General features: G+C 38.6%; 1 protein-coding gene across 1 annotated transcript in view; it reads right to left on the bottom strand.

Moving 5' to 3' along the window:
* The window catches only part of IQCM (IQ motif containing M), a 430351-nt gene that overhangs the window by 383689 nt on the left and 26630 nt on the right, over positions 1-20032 (bottom strand). Inside the window, exon 2 of the mRNA XM_059165439.1 lies at positions 6468-6553. Within this exon, the coding sequence (XP_059021422.1) occupies positions 6468-6504 (37 nt within the window). The 5' untranslated portion in view covers positions 6505-6553. The remainder of the gene's footprint in view (positions 1-6467; positions 6554-20032) is intronic.

The raw sequence follows: 20032 nt of genomic DNA, 5'->3' as shown, positions 1-20032 counted from the left end.
CACACACACAGAATATTTTATAGTTCCACTTAATATGAAGTTCTGGTGCAAACACAGCTAATATACAGGAGATAGAAAGGAACAGTGATTTTTCTGGTCAGGGGTGGCATGGACTGAGAAGGGACAGGAAAGAAATTTCTGGGGTAACAGTAATGTTCTATATTTTGATGCACAGTGGATCAATCACACAGGCATATGTAATTATTATAACTCAGTGAATATATACTAAAGATTTTGGCATTTTATCATACATTTTATATCAATAGAAGGAAAAATATAAACAAATAATGAGTTCTGAGTAATAATATGCATGTTGATGGAAGGATATGAAATAAACAATTATGGAAAATATTCATGGTAAAAACTGGGTGGTAGGTCTATGGGTGTTAATTTAAAATTCTTTCAAGCTTGCTGTATGTTTATTTTCAAAATAAAATATTGGGGACAAGTTCTCCCTCATTCATTCACAAAATTTCCCCTAGCTTTTCTCCACATAAACTCAGGAGCCACAGGCAGCTGTTACTTTGGGGGCAATGTCATGCTGAGGACTGAAGCCTGGGGGAGACCCTCCCAATAAAGGAAGGAGACAACTGGACTCTTCTGCCAACCTCCCCCCTAAAAATGCTGGGTTAGGAAAAAAAGCATCTCCTAAGGTGTCTCATCACTGGGCAGTGGAATTGCAGCTCTGCAATCATTCTAGAAAGAACAACATCTTTTCTTGCTTCCTAGCTTCTTCCCTCCTTCCACTCTCTCCTATGGAAAGTATGTAAGTCATCGACAAGCTCAAATCTCCCTGTCCGCCCACATTTGCCTCTGTAACTCCCCACATTAAGAGATATCTACATATTTCCAAGGATATAGATTGGTGGATTTTTTTTTTCCTCTATTAAAAGTTCTTGTCAAGACTTCAAGCACGTGCTTCAAGAAGTATACATGCTCCTTGTACAGATTTGAGCACAAAGTCACATGTCAATCATAAAATGGTTCATATAAATGTCACCACTCAAAGCCATATGATCACGGTCCTCACATGGAAGAGACAGGTGTTTAGGAATGAAAACTGTCTTGTCAACTTTCAACTAAAATCTAAGTCTACTTTGAGGGGCCTCTAACCAGACCATCTGCTCCCCAGAAGAAAAGAAGTAACATATTCCAGGCTGTGATGCTATGTCTTCTCTGTTTCTTCCTCTCGTGACATCTTTCCTCCTTTAATTCCCTTCTTCTGACTACCTCCCTTACAATTAATTATAATTATAGTATTGCTATGAGTCATGCACATGACAAACAGTATCACTTATTCATATATGAAATGATGAAGTCACTGGTTTGGGGTGAAAATGTAGCTTTATAAAAACTATCATGTCTTCATTCCAAATGAAGATCTAATCTTTATAGGCAAAGCTTTTGTACGCAGAGGGCCCTCCTGAAGCCAGCCATGCTGGAAGCCCTTCCAGGAGCTGGCCCTGAGTTACTTCCTGCTTTTTTTCTACATATCTGCTGTTATTCCTGATGCCATGTACTACTCCTTGTGAGTACTGGAGGCTCTTCAGAGGTTTGCCTAGTAACTCTAGTGAAATATTTGCCTTTCATTGCCAGTTCCAGCTATGGACTGAAGACAGGTATTCCCCCAAAATTCATATGTTGAAACCTAATGCCTGGTGTGATGGTATTACGAGGAGGATTATGAGGGTGGAGTCCTCATGACTGAGATTAGAGCTCTTTGAAGGAGCCTCCAGAGAGCGAGGTAATCCCTTCCATCCTGTGAGCCTTCAGTGAGAAGACATCTGTCAGTGAGGAAGCAGGTCTCATCAGACACCAAATCACTGGCACAATTATCTTGCACTTCACAGTCTCCAGAACTAGGAGAAACAAATTCCTGGGGCTTATAAACCACTCAGATTATGACATTTTGTTGCAGAAGCCCAAATAGACCACAGCACTTTCATCTCAAGCTGTCAATCCTGAGCCCTTATTGTAATCTAATGTTCTGATAAAGCTGTTCTGATTCTTTCCCTTGTTAATTGTCCTTAGAGGAGTTAAATTCCCAAGGCAGCATCTTACTTCTCTCTGTGCTCTTGGATGTCCAGTGTGTCTGATTTCCCCCATCACCAAGAGCCACCTGTCATCTGGGAACTGTGGGGGAGCCAGTGTACACTCTGGCAATGCTAATGGCCCTCTTGGAGCCAGTAAGTAGATTGAATCATCAAGAGACTGCCAGACTGAACCCACACAGTCAGGCTGTGAAGTTCTTGAACAGGACAAGGCCTGGGACTGTTCTTAAAGGGGCAGAGAAAGGCAGCCGCCACCCGAAGAGAGGGATTTCTCACAGATCTTAAAATGGCTCCGGCTGAATGCATGTTGACACGCTGACTCCAAGTTGGCATTTAAGCCTGAACCCTCATTGGCATTTAAGATGCTGAGGCAGCTGTTCGGACATTCTCCAGTAACTGAAAATTAGCCTTTGAACCAAAAAGTTAACTTCTCAAGGTAGAACAAGAGAATTCACATCTCAGTGCCCTAGGAAAGGCAAATGGCCAGTGCCAGTTTCTCCCAGAAAAGAAAAGAAAAAAGAAAAAAAAAAGAAAGAAAGAAAAGGCAAAACTAGCGTGTGTTATTTTTTACTTTGAATTGACTATATATTCAACAAAGGAGTCTAAAATTATGAGAAATTAACTTTGATGTTAAGAATCCATCTAATTAATATTCTTTGAAGTTTCTGTTTCTTTGTTCATCATATGTTAAGCACACAAGCATGCAGCTTTTATACATTGAAGTACACACTGGAACTTCAATTATTAAGAGGAAGCTATCAAGGTCTGCTCCTTCTCTTAAAAAAAAATCTATAATTAAGGCTTTGTTTATTTGCAAATATGTATCCATAGCATAGAAAATGACTTTTAAGAGCTCTCACTCCCGAGTCACACTACTTTGCTCTTGAATTACAATTTGCTCATGAGTCTTATCTTATTGTCTTCAGCTTTCTTTTTCTCATTTGTAAAATGAGGGTGATAATAATAGGGGATCTTGAATGAGGTTGTGAGGATTCAGTTGGACTTGGTTACAAAGCACTTAGCACAGTGCCTGGCACATAATAAGTTTTCAAAAAATGTGAGCAATTATTACTGTAGTTATTGTATTATTACTCTCATTGAGCTCAACTTTTCTCTAACAATGTTTACATTATTAGTTTCATTAGTCAATCCTCATTTCTTCAGTAGCACAAAGATAAATTTCAACTTTCTAAACTTATTTGAATAAATCTGGTCTTATTACAGGTCTTTTTATCTAAAACTAATTGATTTGCAAATAATAAAATTTCATTAAACTTTGGATTCTTCAAGTTACTAATACTCCCCCAAAGCAATAAAAAATAATTATAAACAATAACAAGTATTTTATGATAAAGTTCATGAAAAGACTGAGATACTTATTCTACTTACATAAAACATGAGCACAAATATTAACATTTCCATGGGGAAAGATAATGAATTTCTAATGCCAAATGATTTCACTAGGCTAAAATGTTTTCTTATTTATTTTATATATTTTTTAAAGATTTTTATTGATTTATCTGACAGAGAGAGAGCAACAGCAAGACAACAACAGACAGCAAGAAAGAGAAAGAGAGAACACAAGCAGGGGTGTGGGAGGAGGAGAAGCAAGCTTCCCATTGAGCAGGTAGCTTGATGCAGGGCTCAATCCCAAGACCCTGGGATCACGACCTGTGCCAAAGGCAGATGCTTAACTACCGAGCCACCCAGACACCACTATTTTATATTAAAAAAAAAAAAAAAAAAAAAACACAACTCAGTCTTTGTATATCATCAGTTTAATAGTATTATGATTGGTAGTTCATAAAACTTCAGATTTCCCTAAATTCTTTAGAGGATTTGTGTAATTGTTCTGGTAAATCTCTAAAGTGAAGATCCCAGAAGACCTAATTATGGAAGCTGTAACAGGGAACAAGGATTGGCCATCTCTTGACTGTATCATTGAGCAAATCTTTTCTCCCTAGAAAGACCGAGGGGCTTGCAAACATGTGTTTTTTTATAACCATATCAAAAATAACTGGCCTTACTAAGAGGCTTTCTAAACTTCCTACAAACTGGTTGCATTCTCCAGAGACTTCACAAAAATTTACTAAGGAGATATCCTGAACAAAGATATATGGCTACATGGCTAAGGACTTCCTTGCCTATATAGTCAAAGCAAGTGGCTGTATGTTTGATTTCACAGATGTTAGAAAAGCCATACCTCAAATTCAATGAGATTTAGTTTAGCATATGTTCCTTAAGCAACTACTAAGTCCCAGATGCTAAATGTGCTTAATTTGGTGCTAACCTAGTGCTAAATGTGCTGAAATACATAGGATATTAGGTATGCCCAACTTCCAGGTACTCAGAGCCTAATGCCAGAAAAAAAAAAGTCAATAAATGCCATGACATTCAATATGATCCATACACTGTGACAGAGGCCAGCATAAGTCACCAACAGCCCCTAATGCCAGCTCACGAATATATGAATTCCCCTTTTAAGATATAAGACTTTGCATTGTATTATTAGAGGCAAGGTTTAAAACAGAAGTATCCCAAGAGAAATAAAACAGTGAATCAAATCCAGACTAAGGCAGTGATTTTAAAATTGTGCTTCATCAATTTCATGTGCCTTCAGGGCTCTTCCTTCTTCCAGTCAGAACAGCTCAGACCTTACCTGTTTTGCATATTTGAGCTCTTCCTAAGTTTTCATTTTGTAGGAAATATTCCTTGGCTAAAAATAAAAAACACACAGCAAATAAGTAAAAAACAAACTAACAAAGGATTGACTATTACTGTGTGTGCTGAAAGATCTCCTTCTCAAAGCAGGTTCAGAGGAAGGGCAGGGTTAGGTTAGGAGAGGACAGATGCTTAGGGGCAAGGAGCAAGAGAGGGAAGCTGGAACAAAGATGGCTTAATTCATTCCAGGGCAAAGAATTGTGGAAACTAGGAAATGGAAAGGAAACCCTTCGAGGAAGAACCTCAAAAAAAAAAAAAAAAAGTTTATATTCAACTTCATTATATATAAGGGAGGAAAATATAATTTGTCTAATTTATTTTCAAAAAGAGTTCAAAGACCCAAAATGTGAAACCCAAATTCCAAGTGGCATATGACTATCATCTTCTAAAACCTACATTCGACAATCATTTCTACAACACATTCTGCATTAAGACCCAACACTTCACTTCCCATGGAACAGCATTCTGTTGTCTCTTACACACTTTTCCTCACTCCCCCACTTTCTTTATTCCTTCTTTAGCAAAGTGGCTTACTGTCTTTGTAGTAATAAGTGATTAATAGGTTGCCTACCTACCTCAGGGAGATTTTACAGTGCACCTCCCCTCTAAAACAAACAAACAAACAAACAAACAAAAAACTCTATGTTAGTGTCTCTAGGAGTGGGATACAGTGTTAAGGAGATACAGGTGAATTCCCAGCTCTCAAGATCAAGCCTTCAAATAAAATTTAAGTAATTATGGGCATGACCTAAAGGCAAACTGGAACTAGATAACATTTTTCCTTTCTGCCCTTTCCATCTAAAAATGTGCTGTATTATCCAAGTAGAGAATTACAGTAATCCACATGGCACTCTATTTGTAGCCTAGAACAGAAGCCCACGAGCTTGTACCAAGAGCCAAGAGGAAATTGCTTAACCAGAAAATCTTGGTAATCCCAACCCTCTATTCAGCACTCCATGTTTCTCAATCAGGCTATCTAAGCCTAAATTTAAGATTACCTGAAGAGTTGCCAAGCCTAGATCAGCTCTAAAAGAAATACAATGCAAGGCACATATTTAATTTAAAATTTTCTAGTAGTCACATTTTTAAAAGTGAAAAGAGATGAAATTAATTCTAATAATATACAGTAATTGTTATAGATTTTATTTAAACTATATCCAAATATTATCATTTCAACATTAATCAACATTAAAAATTAATGAGATGCTTTACATTCTTTTTTGTTCTGTCTTCAAAATCTCGTATGTATTTTGCACTTGCATACCTCTCAATTCAGGTACTGGCTTTTAATAAAAAATACTTGATCTGTATTTAGATTTTATGAAGTACTGACTTGCAAAAATATATTCACATGTCCCAAACATGGTTAAACATTTTCCAATGACTGAATTACCACCTTTTTGTATTGAAATTAAAGTGAGTTAGAATTAAATATTCAGATCCTTGGTTTCTGGTCCCACTTTAAGCACTGAATCGCCATATGTGGCTAGTAGACACCATATTGGACAGCACACTAAATTAAAAGTTGCTATAGATCTCTCAAAAGTTGGTTATATTTAAATAAAGGGAATGAGATGAACTCTTACAAGGTACACCAATAACTTTAGTGCTCCAAGGATTAATAACTAAAAGTTTCCTCAATGCTGTTAGAGCCTTGCACTATGCACTGAGTTGTTTCGGAAGTGTGGTACTCACATTCTGCTTCATCAGGCATAGCCTCTGTAGCAACCATGATGGGCAATTAGGGTGATCCTTCTTTTTGAAAGCTGGGCTCCAAGTCCCTAAACACAATTACAGTAAATATTGTTGATAATAAATACTTGTTTTTAGCTATTTCTTTCATCCACTCATAAAAAAAAAATTGGATGAGTTATTAACACTTGTTATACATCACTCCTCTGCTCTAAAATCTTCCATGCCTTCCCCTCCAAAAGACAGTGATAACAACAGCTAGCATTGAGTGGAGCTCTACGGTTTACCAAGTTGCTTGTATACATATTACCTTACTGGTTCAGAACAACCTGACAGGAACTATTGTCTGACTTTTGACAGATGTGGAACTGGAGCTTAGAGATGTGAAACAGCTTGTCAACGTAAGCTGCTATTTTGTGGCACAAACAGAACTCCAATCCCTGTCTTTAGACCCAGGGCCTATGCAGGCCCCTCTGATTTCTCACTATTTTCCATATACCTTACACATCCTTTCCTTGGGCTTATGCACTTGAGCTTAGGTTGAAGTTAGCCTTCTACCCAGAATGCCCTGTTCTCACATATTTTTTTTAAAAATATATGTCCTACCCATCCTTACAGCATAGGTTCAAATCCTACCTCCTCCATGATCACCCCTGCCTCTAGGGGTCTGTTCTTGTAAATACAGTAGTCATGTTGTCCATGTCTCTCACTTGAAACTTACATACTTCTGTGTAAGGAACAAAAAACAAAAACAAAAAAAACAAAACAAAACAAAAAAAACAACAAAAACAGAGTGATAGATATAAATAGAAGTCCTATATTCCCAACTAAACTCCGAGGCCTTGAAAACCAAATTATACTTCATACTAGGGGCTCCAGGTATGGTTAGCTGGAAGAGCAAACCCCTGCCTTTTGCCTTGACCTTCATAGTTTCCAGTTCAGTGCATCCCATTCTGGCAATGCTCAATAAAGAGCTGATTCATGTGTTTTTTGAGCTGAGCCCTTCCTCTTACATTTGAAATTACCATTACTTCCAAAGGATTATCCAAAATGCATCAAATGTTGCCCCTACAGACAAGGAATCAGTTAGTTACACCAGTAACTGAGTACTACTATGTGCTCACATTGCTTTATAATTAGAAATAGCAAAATTAAATGTCTTATAGAGTCCCATGGAGTCTTTTGTTCTAAAACTCTAGGTAAAAGGTGAAAGCCGTATTAAATAATTTGGAGATTATAAGTAAATTCACAAGCCACAGAGTACCTGGGTAGCTCAGTCATTAAACATCTGCTTTCGGTTCAGGTCATGACCCCAGAGTCCTGGGATCAAGCCCCACATCTGGCTCCCCGCACAGCAGGGAACCTGCTTCTCCCTCTGACTTCCCCCCCTCGTGTTCTCTCTCTCTCAAAAAATAAATAAAATCTTTAAAAATAAAATCCATAAACCACCATGGGTCTATGGAAGTCATGACTCTAAAGCCACATACTCTTAGATAAAAGGCTCTAACACTTTTCCTCAGCATCTACCCAGAGGGGGGAACACATTAGAATTACAGTTTTAAAATAACAAATCTGGAACATCCAAAAACAGTTAATTCTCAAACTGTCAGCATTATACCATAGCAAGAGCACAGACCACATACCTCATCTGCCTGGTTCTACAAATGAACCGGGACAGATTAAAATACTGCACCTCCCTTAGCAATTAACAATCAGAATTCCTCTTCTGGTCTGGCTTAATTACTGTCTTCTTTTCATTTAAATATAAGAAGAAAACAAAGGTGTTTTCTGCTCTGTTTCTTGTTCTAATCGCCATAGGAATGGACTCTTCTCTGGGGTATTTGGCTCCTCCACCTTAATTCAGGTTGCCAGGAGTGTCAGCCTGCATTAAATTGGCTGGCAAGTGAGATATCCCACAGCCCTTTTAATGCACAAACCTAGCCAAGCATCCTAACGGGTGCTGGCATGGTGATGCCCCCACAAACCCAAGGTGATAGGGGATGCTAAGATAGGAGCTGGGGATGGAAGAAGCCCTAGAAGGTGGAATCAAAGATAGGCAGCACACTGACAAGGAATATCGGCAGATGGGGTTCCTCACCGCTTTACATCCCCGGCAGACAGTTAGGAAATGCCGAGTCCCTCCTGATATGTTGGTCAATTAATTAATACAAATCTAGTATCTGGGTTGTACAAGGGGTATACTATCTATTTTGGAAGAAAAGGCAAACAAGTAAGTCAAAATTTTAAATAAAATGCAAACAACTATATACCAGATGTCATAAAAAAAAGTCTGTGAACTAGGGCTGGCTCAGTTGGTAGAGCATCCAACTCTTGACCTTGGGATCATGAGTTTGAGCCTCACACTGGGTGTAGAGATCATTTAAATTAGGGGGAAAAATTCACGAGTTTTGTAAGTAAGTATATAAACCCATGAGTGCCATGAGTTCAAATTAAGATGGGATCCTTGGCGACTGAGAAAGTGACCAAAGAAAAGTGTTAAGGGAGACTGAGTGAAATGGAAGGTTAGGTGTAGGGATAACAGCACCATTTTGATTAACTGGTTCAGTATAGGCATCAACTAGTTAGAATTGGATGCTGGCCAGCACACCTGTGTGGTACTGAATATCAGTCCTTAGTTGGTCAGATTGGCTGATTTAAGAGGAAAAGAGAAGCAAATGCAAGGTGAGAACAGAATGTACATGGTTTGGGGGACAGCAAGCAGTAGCTCTGACTTAAGCACAGGGCTGGACTCTAGGTTGCTGAAATGGGCAACAAACCACTGAAATATTTTGAAGCAGGCACTGACATAAGCAGTGTTCTGGAATGTGACTTCCATAAGAAAGGACTTTGTTTTCTTCCCTGCTGTAGTCCCAGTACCTTTAAGAGGACCTGGCGTTAAGAAGGATTTCAAAACTTTGTGGAATGAGTAATTATGGCAACAGCATGCTGGACAGGGATGGCCTACCTTCTCAGGTCTTTTCAGACATATCTGTGAAAATATCCTTCCTCCCCTTCTCCTCCAGTTAGTGCAACTCAAGCCTCCCTATCGGGTTATAGGAAGGCTAAGGGTTTCTAATTCTGTTCCCATGTGGATAAAAAGCAAACAAAAGTGGAAATGGGGGCGCCTGGGTGGCTGAGTAGGTTAAGCTGCTGCCTTCGGCTCAGGTCATGATCTCAGGGTCCTGGGATGGAGCCCCACATCAGACTCTCTGCTCAGCAGGGGGCCTGCTTCCCTTCCTCTCTCTCTGCCTGCCTCTCTGCCTACCTGTGATCTCTCTCTGTCAAATAAATAAATAAAATCTTTAAAAAAAAAAAAAAGTGGAAATGGTATTTCCCTTCTTTATCTCCTTAGCTTGTCCTTCCAAAGCAGATGACTGATAAGACTTTGTCATGGCACCCTGTATAATTAAGGATCCTGGTGCCAAAAAACTGCCCTATGGCATTCAGCAGGACTTGAGGAAACATGTCATGATCCAAGGATCTAAACAGGCAGTTTCAATAGTTGATAGAGGGTGCGTAAGAGCAGGCTGACCTTCAATCACATGTTACTCCCTTCTCATCTCTCCATGTTAGAAATTGCACCTATATCCATCCAGTTGCCCAAGTCATAAAACGTTGACTCCTTCTACATTTTACTTATCACATCCAATCCATCTAGTCTTCTAAATTTTAACTTCAAAATATATCTCCTTCTCCTCAACTTCCCTCTCCCAGCCACAATAATTTTGTTCTTGGAATGCTGATACAGCCTCCTAACTGCTATCTTAATTCCCACTCTTATCCTATTCCAATTCCTTCTCCATACAGCAGGAGTTGTCTTCTTAAATGTATATCAGAGTGTATCATTTCCTTTCCATGACTTCAAAATGTATTTAGAATAAAATGTAGCTCTTTGGGCTTTTCTCTCTCTTGCAACTGAGTAAATATGAATGAAAAATATAGGACTAATATCCCACAGCTCCACCAGGAACTGAGCCAAGGGACTTGCTTTGACTTTTCTTAGCCTTTACTTTCTTCATTTGCAAAATAAAACTATTGGGCAAGAAGACAAGGCCCCATTACTTCCTAAAATCTATTTTTACATTGCTTTTGTAATGTATATAATTCTAACTGGCTCCAAATTTCAAAAACTGCATGGTTAAGAGTTCCCATCTCCACTCTGTCCCTCTCCACTTTTCTCTGTTCTTTGGTACTTGGGAGCAGAATATCCAAGAAAGTGGCCTAGGACTGACCTCTTTCCATCATGTCCCTGGTTACAACCCTCCCAGTGTACCTCTCAACCCTTGGCCATGACTGTTGCCCTCTCACATTTTGTCCTGTCACTTGTCTTCTCATAAGTGTGAACCCTCCTCCACTTTTTCTCTTTCAAGTCAACAAGGACCTTCAGGTCATTTCCCAGATTTGCTTCTCTCTGTCGAGACTCCTTGTTCCTCTGACCAGACACCAGATATCCTGGCACCAAACAACAGGAAGGAGAAAAGAGAAAGAGGTACAGAACGGAACAAGTCCTCACTAGGTCCAATGTAACAGAGCCAATACTAGGCATCCATAATGGATAAAAAAGTATACCAGACAATAGAATAAAAAACTTACAACAGTAGAAAATTATGAACCAAATTAGTCAGATGGCCATAAAATGAGTTGGAAAGAAGATACTTTATGAATGCATGATCATTAATATCAGCTAAGTTGGGATCCTGGGGAACGTGTGTTAACAGTGGCAAGCACACTCCTTTCCCAGCACGGAAACCTCCCTCTGATTCTCTAATTAACTTGGGTGAATACACTTCTCAGAGCCAGGAAGTGGGAAGGAAAAAGACATAATTGAATCATTAGGATATTGCTCCAGCTGACACAAACATCAGAGTCTCAGAGCACTGTGGAGAGAGCAAAGCTGGATTTCAGTCCTGATTCTGCCATTGCCAAAGTGTGTGATCTGGGCCAAACCACTTAACCTCACTGAATTCCACCTCCTTTCTGAACTCCTGTCTATAAGTTAAGGACTTAAAATAGACACACAATTTTTAAAAGAGGAGCTTCAGCCTATGTTTAAAGGAATTCTTCCTCAGAAGTCAATGAGGACAACAGATGAAAGCCTCGCTGTTCTGAATGAGGAAGGTCTCTGAGCTTCTCCCAGTATGGCTGTCACTGCACCAACTCCAGCCCCAACACTACCAGATCAGAAATACCCAGTCGATGACTTCACAGGGCCTTCTGGATATAAGTTTCAACTTCATAAAACAGATGCTATGCTCTATTTCCTTGTGTACTTGCATGGACACTAACACTAATGAAGAGATCCCAAATATTCCTAGTTTTATGTAAAATAGTTAAAATTTTAAGTCACAGAAGAAAGCTATTAATTCCATCTCAATTCTGAAGTCATGAGAAAGGAGATGCTTAACTGGGAAGACATTGCACATGATACTTTAAAATACTTTTTAGCTAAACCATACACATTCTTTCCCATTTGACCTCAATGTGTACAACTGGTCCTTCTGAGCCATATTCAATAAGCTATAGAGTCTTTCTGAGATCTCACCTTTGAGTTTTGATATACAGGTATATAAAACAGGATCTGGCAATACATGAACATGTACACTGAAGGCCACTGAGAATCAAATCTTACAAACATCTTGCATTGGCAAGATAAGACTATCATTCCATAGTGCTTAACCTGAGTAACTTGAGGGGAAAGGGAAGCCAGCGATGTCAGATAGAGCGTATCTCAGTAAAGAGATCAACTACTAGAGGGAACTGAAATACCAACATTTAGTCCCGGTACTTTCCAAAATTATAAGCACAAAAATAACACATACAAAATAAATAACTTTTACAAATCAAAGAAAAAAATGGACAATCTATTATAAAAGTAGGCAAATGATTGTAATAGACACTTAGCAAAGGGGATTTTCAAATAAGAAATCAGCATGAGAAAAGATGCTCTAAACTCGTCAGTCATTAAGGAAATACAAAGTACAACCACAAGTACCACACCCCCAAATGAATGGCTTTAACAAAATCCTAAGTGTTGGCAAGGATATGGAGCTACTGAAATATTCATTTACTGCCTGTGGGGAGTGTAAATTGATAATCTTTGGGAAACTATTTGGCAGTGTCTTCAAAACCTAAATCTGTATCTAGGTATGGCTCACCCCTCCCACGAGGACCAGAAACACTTTACACTGTGTACTGAAAGCCACGAAAGAGAATGATCACTGCAGCATTATTCTGTAACAGGTGAAAGCTGGGAGCAACTCAACTGTCCACAGACAGTAGAATAGATAAATCACAACAGAGTCATACAATTGAATGTTTCTCAGCAGTGAGAATGAACTGCTGTATACATAGACATAACTGATTGTCACACACATAATCTTGAAAGAAAGCATAAAAGAGGACATACTGTATGCTCCCATGAATATAAAGTTGAAAACAGGTAAAACAGTGATGGTAACAGAAAACAGAATAATGGTGACCTTTGGTGAAAGGGTATAGTGTCAGATGGGACACAAAGAAAGCCTCTAGGGTACTGGTTATGTTTATTTATCAGATGGTAGTTACATGGATGGGTTTACTTTGTGAATGTTCCTTGAGCTGTACACTTAGAAATTGTGCATGTTTCTGATTACATGTTATACATCAATTTAAATTTTTTTATATATTTTATTTATTTGACAGACAGAGATCACAAGTAGGCAGAGAGGCAGACAGAGAGAGAGTGGGGGAAGCAGGCTCCCTGCTGAGCAGAGAGCCTGTGGGGCTCTATCCCAGGACCCTGAGACCATGACCTGAGCCGAAGGCAGAGGCTTAACCCACTGAGCCACCCAGGTGCCCCACATCAATTTAAATAAGGGCTTTTTAAGACTTTATTTATTTATTTCAGAAAAGAGAGAGCACGGGAATGGGGTGTGGGGATAGAAGAAGAGGAAGAAGCACTCCCACTGACCAAGGAGCCCGAGGCAGGGCTTGATGCCAGGACCAAGAAATCACGACCTGAGGTGAAGGCAACCATTTAACTGACTGAGACACCCAGGTGCCCCAAATTTTAAGTTTTATTTATTAGTTTTTCAAAATAACCTACTAAAACTCTGAAAACACTACTCTCATCGTTATGATAGTTTTATTTATCCTCTTCTCTTTCTGAAAAGAAAAATAAAGCATAGAGCTTTGCTAAAACCCAATAGCCCTGCCTCTCTAAGCCTGACTAGGAAAGGAACTAGTTGTTTTTTTTTTCTTTCATTTGTGTCTTCCATAAGACGAAGCACATGGCTAGCCAAGCAATAAGAACCTCATAAAAAAAAAAAAAAAAAAAAAAAGAACCTCATAAAAACCAGTTGATTTGAATTCCTGCAAGAAATCCTCAATCATTATAATATGCTTAGTTTTCAAAGTTATTAATATCATCTCAGGAATTTCACTACTACTAAACTTTCCATGTAATGTGTCATAATTTTTTGCAATGTGGCTAATGGACTTGATTTTTTTTAATGGAGTTGATGGTATCTACTGGGTCATACTAACCTTAATAAATGATCAACAAAGAAACACAAATGATGATGTGCATTTACGCAGGGCAATTTCATGGTGCTGCAACCAAATATGGTAGGGGAGGCTGGCCAAAGTCCCATGGGCTGGCCATTAGTAAAGGCTTTCTCAAAAAAGTAGCTTTTGTGAATTGATGGTTAAAGTGTGAAATAGGAGTTTCTTAGGCAAGGGGTGGGGGAGTGCCTTCATACATTATCGTATTTACTGCTTCCAGCAGCTGCAGGAAGTAGTTTGATTTCATTTCACTGCCTGGAGAAACTGAGGTTCAGAGAAGTTTGACCAATTTTTCCACGTTTCCCAGCTAGGATGGGGATTAAGGAGTGCCCTTGTTGTGATGAGGACTGGGTGATGTATGGAATTGTTTAATTTTATGCACCTAGTTACCTTGTTAGAAAGATCCCAATTATCCAAATGAGAAAAGGAGCTAAATGCTTTGGCCCAGATTGTGCAGTAATCATACACACAAACACACACGCACACATGCAAACTAGTTTCCGAAAGGCCTGCACTATTCCACATTTTTCTTGCCTCAAATTCCCATTCAGTCTTTCAATTCAACCTCAGGACAATGACAGAAAGGGGTGGAGGAGGAGGTAATATGGAAAGTATGGCTTTTCTTGAATGAAATGTTAAAAATACTGGAAGCTACATCTTATAAATTTTATTTTGGTGAAATTTGAGTTGGAAACATATCAGATATGATAACATGTGTCCAGGAACAACAACAAAAAAAAAGGTCAGAGTGCCTTATTTCTTAAGTACTCTATTGTATCAAAAATGCTTTCAAAATATCTTAGGAAGATTCACATGTCAATAAATGCAGCTATGCCTTCAATAATAATTGTGGTATGTTGTGACTCTGTTTTCTTATGATTTTCACAGATTAAAACTGTGCTGTTATAAAAGTACATTCTCTCAGCTATTAATCACACATGCCTTAAATAGAAGACATTAATATTTTATAAATAACAATAAAGAGTGAAAACCAGATTTAAAAAACAGCTCCTGCTGAGATGTTTGGGACATTATATAAACAGTTAAAGACAACAATGAAAACACCATAAAGCTAATTACCACAAATTAAATAAAATAGATTAAAGGCCAAAACTGTTAAACTCTTTAAATGGAAATTGGCTGTGCTCAGAAATACTAGTTGATATCAGAGATGTTACCCTAGAAATTTGAGCAAAATCCTGAAATACTGTAAATCCTGGCATCTACTTTCAGATTTCTTCTTTCTCGATTATCTTGTAAAAATACTTATGGGCTATGAAATGGTTTTGGAGTTTATTTTAAAACTGGAAACAACCTTAGGAGTTGCCTTCTTGTTAGCTCATCATTTTATTGGAAAGGACATGGCAGTCTGGGGATGTACAACTTAACACTGGGTTTGTTGATGAACTGGAACCAGAATTCGGGACTTCTGACTCCTAAAGCACAATTTACCCTAACAAAATTCTTTCCAGGAAACAGTATACTTTGATGAATTCTTTTACTTTCTACCTCCTCTTTGAATCAGTCCCTTTTTTTCCTACCTTGTTCTAATGGAGACAATATAACATGGTGGTGAAGAGCAAAGATCTCAGGCTCGAGCAAGCCTGGATTAAAGCCAAGCGCTTTGTCACTTCCTAGTCATTGACCTTGGACCTCAGCGGACAAATTCATCCCAGTTTGCCAAGTACTCTGCTGTTTTAAAAATGAAGGTCCTGAGTCCTGACAGCCACCTCCATCCCAGATAAATGAGGTTAGCTACTTACTTAATTCTATAAGCTTGAGCTCTTTTATCTGTAAAATAATGGATAATAATCATTCTTATGCTTCATAGTGTTACTAGAAGATCAAATGAATGAATAAATATATGAAAACATTCAGCATAGCTCCTAAACCTGGCCAATGAAAGCCCTCATTTCCCTATCTGTCCCTTCTACTTCTGTCTCTCCATGTTAGAGATGTAGATCTGAAAGTCTTTAAGAAACAGATAATATGTAAAGCCAAGAGACAGAATGAGTTTTCTGAGAAACAGGACAAAGAGTTAATTTGTGGAAAGTGGGACTAGCACAGAAATAAAAAGTCCAGTAAGAAGGAAGGAGAGTGTCTCAAGGCCATATTGGTCAACATTATCAGACCAGAAATGAAGGAATTTCAGGGCCATGGCATGCATGGGAAGGCTTACTAATTAATTCTACTCTCGAGTCTTCGAATATATGCAGATTCTATAACAAAATTTTTTTTAAAGAAAAAAAAGAGGAAATGAAGATAAGGGATAGAAGTATAATACTTTATCTGTTATATGGGATAACTTTAGAAACATGAAGAATCCATCATTTAACACGTAATTATTAAAATGTTATATGTCCAGGATGCTTGGCTGGCTTAGTTGGTTGAATGTCTGCCTTTGGCTCAGGTCATGATCCCAGGGTCCTGGGATGGTGTCCTTCATGGGTCCTTGCTCAGCAGGAAACCCGCTTCTTCCACCCCCTCCGCCTCTCCCTCCTCACTGTTCTCTATCTCAAATGAATAATAAAATCTTTAAAAAAAAATAAACTGGGGGCACCTGGGTCCCTCAGTCAGTTAGGCATCTTCTTTCAGCTGGGATTGTTGGTCCCAGGGTCTTGGGATAGAGCCCCTGCATCAGGCTCCCTGGCTCAGTGGGAGGCCTGCTTCTCCCTCTCCCTCTGCCTGCCACTTCCCCTGCTTGTGCTGGCTCTCTCTATCAAATAAATAAATAAAATATTTTTAAAAAATAAAAATAAATAAACTGAACAAGAATTAGTAACATGGGACTAAATAAACTAAGCAAATGATTATAGTTCTGTGACTCTTGTTTAAAACATTGCCAGTTCTCTAATGTTTGGTTTTGCCGATTAAAAAAACTTTCTCTTAAGGAAACTATGACTCTGGAAATGCAATAAAGTATGCATTTGTAAAACAACAACAACAACAAAAAGAAACATGAAGAATCATCAAAAGAGACAAAAAATATCTATAATTACCACATTGCTGATACATACAGTACCATATCTAGCATTTATATCTCACTAGGGAAAAAAAAGATCTCTAAGAGGAGTAACACATAGAACAATAAATGCCAGAACACTTATCTTTTCTCACCAATATCTGGTTGAAGGCTTTTCCCTAAGGTATGAGACAGGCAAAAATACAGTAGGGATCTTCAAGAACCAGAAACAGAAAATAAATGCACAGTGGTAATGGGATGGAAGCTGAAGGTGCTGTCCTAACTCCTGGATGCAGGCAGAGGCTATGTGGAGTTCAGCTGCAGTGGGATACCCTTATCTCTGCACAATTCCCATGTCAGATACAGGATCAGGGCCAGGCTCTGCCAAAAAAAAAAAAAAAAAAAAGCCACCAGATAAGAGGAGGCAGAAAACAAAACTCCCAAACCATTGCTCGGAGTATGGGCTAGTCAAAAGCTCTATAACTGGGGACGCAAAAGATACACATGTAGAACTACTAGGACCTAGCCAAACTAGCCACTGGCTCAGAGACAGGATTTGAAATATCATCAGTTTTACAAGGGCAGAAGTTCCAAGGAATCAATACAAGACATGGTTCTGGAATGGGAAACATTGTGTCAGCAACAATACTGTGAATCAGAATGTGGTGGGTATAGAAGTAAATAAAATATAAAAATATAAGAAAACTTCTCCACATAACCTTGAAAATTTTTATAAAATAACTTAAAAATTATAGAACACATGTCCAAAACTAACACTAGGAAAGATAGTCAATAAAATCAACAGCTAGAATAGTAAGTCACTCCATAGGAAAGGAAAATGATAAAAGAATATGAAAAAGAATTTAAAATAAGTAGGTTAAGACTGCACCAAAAGGGGCATCTGGGTAGCTCAGTTGGTTAAGCATCTGTCTTTGGCTCAGGGCATGATCTGAGGGTCCTAGGATTGAGACCATTCTGGCTCCCTGCTCAGCGGGAGTCTACTTCTCCCTCTGCCCTTCCCCCCGCCCATGTGTGTGATTTCTCTCTCTCAAATAAATAAATAAAATCTTAAAAAAAAAAAAAAAAAAGACTCTACCAAGGACCCAGGAGTTAAGAGAGAGAAGGAAATAATGTTCTTTTTAAAAAATATAAGAAAATATGAAACAAAGCTGTCAGAAATAAAGACAAAAAAATCAGATCCCTTGGAATAAAATATATTCTTTGAAAAATTTTATAAGGTCAGCATATAGAATAAAATCTAGACTAGATATAGTATAAGGGAATCAGTGACTTAGAAGATAATATTGAGGAAGTTCCCAGAAGATAACAAAAAGAAATATAAATAAAAAGATGAAGTAACAAAACATATAAAACATAGATTGAAAGATCCCAACATGTGTATAAAAGAAGTTCCAGGGGGAAAAAAAAAAAAAGAAGAAAAAAAGAAAGAAAGAAATGGATAAAAAGCAATGTTTGAAGTGCCAGTATTGAAAAATGATATGAATCTTGAGATTGAAACTACACTCTGGATGCCAAGCGAGAAAAATAAAAATAAATCCACATCTAGACACATCCTAGCAAGCATCAGGAATGAAGAGGAAAGACTCATCTGTGCTCATTGTCTCTGACTTCTGTCTTCCCATTCTTTTTTTGAACCCACTCTCATCAGGCTTTTGCCCTCCCATGCTTCTAATGGACTCTGTGATGTGCCAACCAAAGCCTCACAAAGAACTTACTCCCTAGCTGTTGGAAAAGCTCCAGGAGAGAGCTCTCAACTAGGACCCTTCCTCAGCTTGCACTGGCTAAGGTATCACCTTGTCTGAAACGAGGCCCCTTTCCAGGACAGCCCACTTTCAATGACAAGTCAATAAGAGGTTTGTGCAGATCCAGACACCTCACCCCACCGCAATGTTAGAGCTCCCCATGGGATTTGTTGCAACCTTCTCTAGAAGGCATCACAGACCGATTTCCCAAATTCCTGCTTCCCTCCCTCCCCTTCCACAGATGGCAATTCCAAAAGCACTTCCTAACAAACCTCTTGCTTATTATCTCCACCTCCGAGTCTGTCTCCTGGAAAACACAACCTGCCATTCCTTCTATCAAGGTCACTAATGACCTTCATGCTATTAAATCCAATTGCTGATTCCTAGTCCTTATCTTGGTTCATCTATTAACTGCATTTTATACATTTCATCACTGACTCGTTTTGCTTTGTTTTTAAGATTTTATTTATGTATTTGACAGCTAGAGAGAGTATAAGCGGGGGGATCGGAAGGCAGAGGGAGAAGCAGACTTCCGGCCCAGCAGGAAACTGGATGCAGGGCTTGATCCCAGGACCCCGGGTTCATGATCTGAGCCAAAGGCAGATACTTAACCAACTGAGCCACTGAGGCATCCTATCACTGACTCATTCTTGAGATATTGTCTGCATTTGGGTCCTAGGACCTCCCACTGTCCTAGACCTTCTTTTACCTCCTCCTTAATATCTTTTGCTAGCTCCTCTTCATCTTACTAACCTCAAAATAGCAAAATGTCCCAAAGCTTAGAACTGGAATCTCTTTTCTTTTCCACCACATATATTTACTTTGTTATTTCATCCAGCCTTGTGGCTTTAAGTACTATCTTTGTGTTTATGATTCACAAATACATATTTTCAGCCTGGTCCTCTCTCCTTGGCTATTTCATATGCCCATCTAAGTGTCATGAAAGCATCTCCAATTTTACATGTTGAAACTGAGTTCCTAATTATCTTCTGATCATTTTCCCAACCTCAGTAAATGTCATTCCATTCTTCCAGTTATCAAAGCCAAACAACCATTCCTGACTGTTTTTTTGTTTGTTTGTTTGTTTTGTTTTACATCCCACATCCTATCCATTAGCTAATCTTAAGCCAGCAATACCTCCAAAATATATTCAGAATCTGATAGCTTCATGCCACCTTCACTGTTAACACCCTAGTCCAAACCATCACCATTTCTCACCTAGATTATTAAAGTAACCTCTAACTGGTCTCATTCTGCTTCCTACCCCTATCCTTCAAGCGATTCTCAACCTAGCAACCAGA

This window comes from Mustela lutreola, chromosome 1 (genome assembly GCF_030435805.1).
Source record: "Mustela lutreola isolate mMusLut2 chromosome 1, mMusLut2.pri, whole genome shotgun sequence".
NCBI lineage: Eukaryota > Metazoa > Chordata > Mammalia > Carnivora > Mustelidae > Mustela > Mustela lutreola.
The sequence above is the reverse complement of the archived record's forward strand: the minus strand, read 5'-3'. Positions and strand labels throughout refer to the sequence as shown.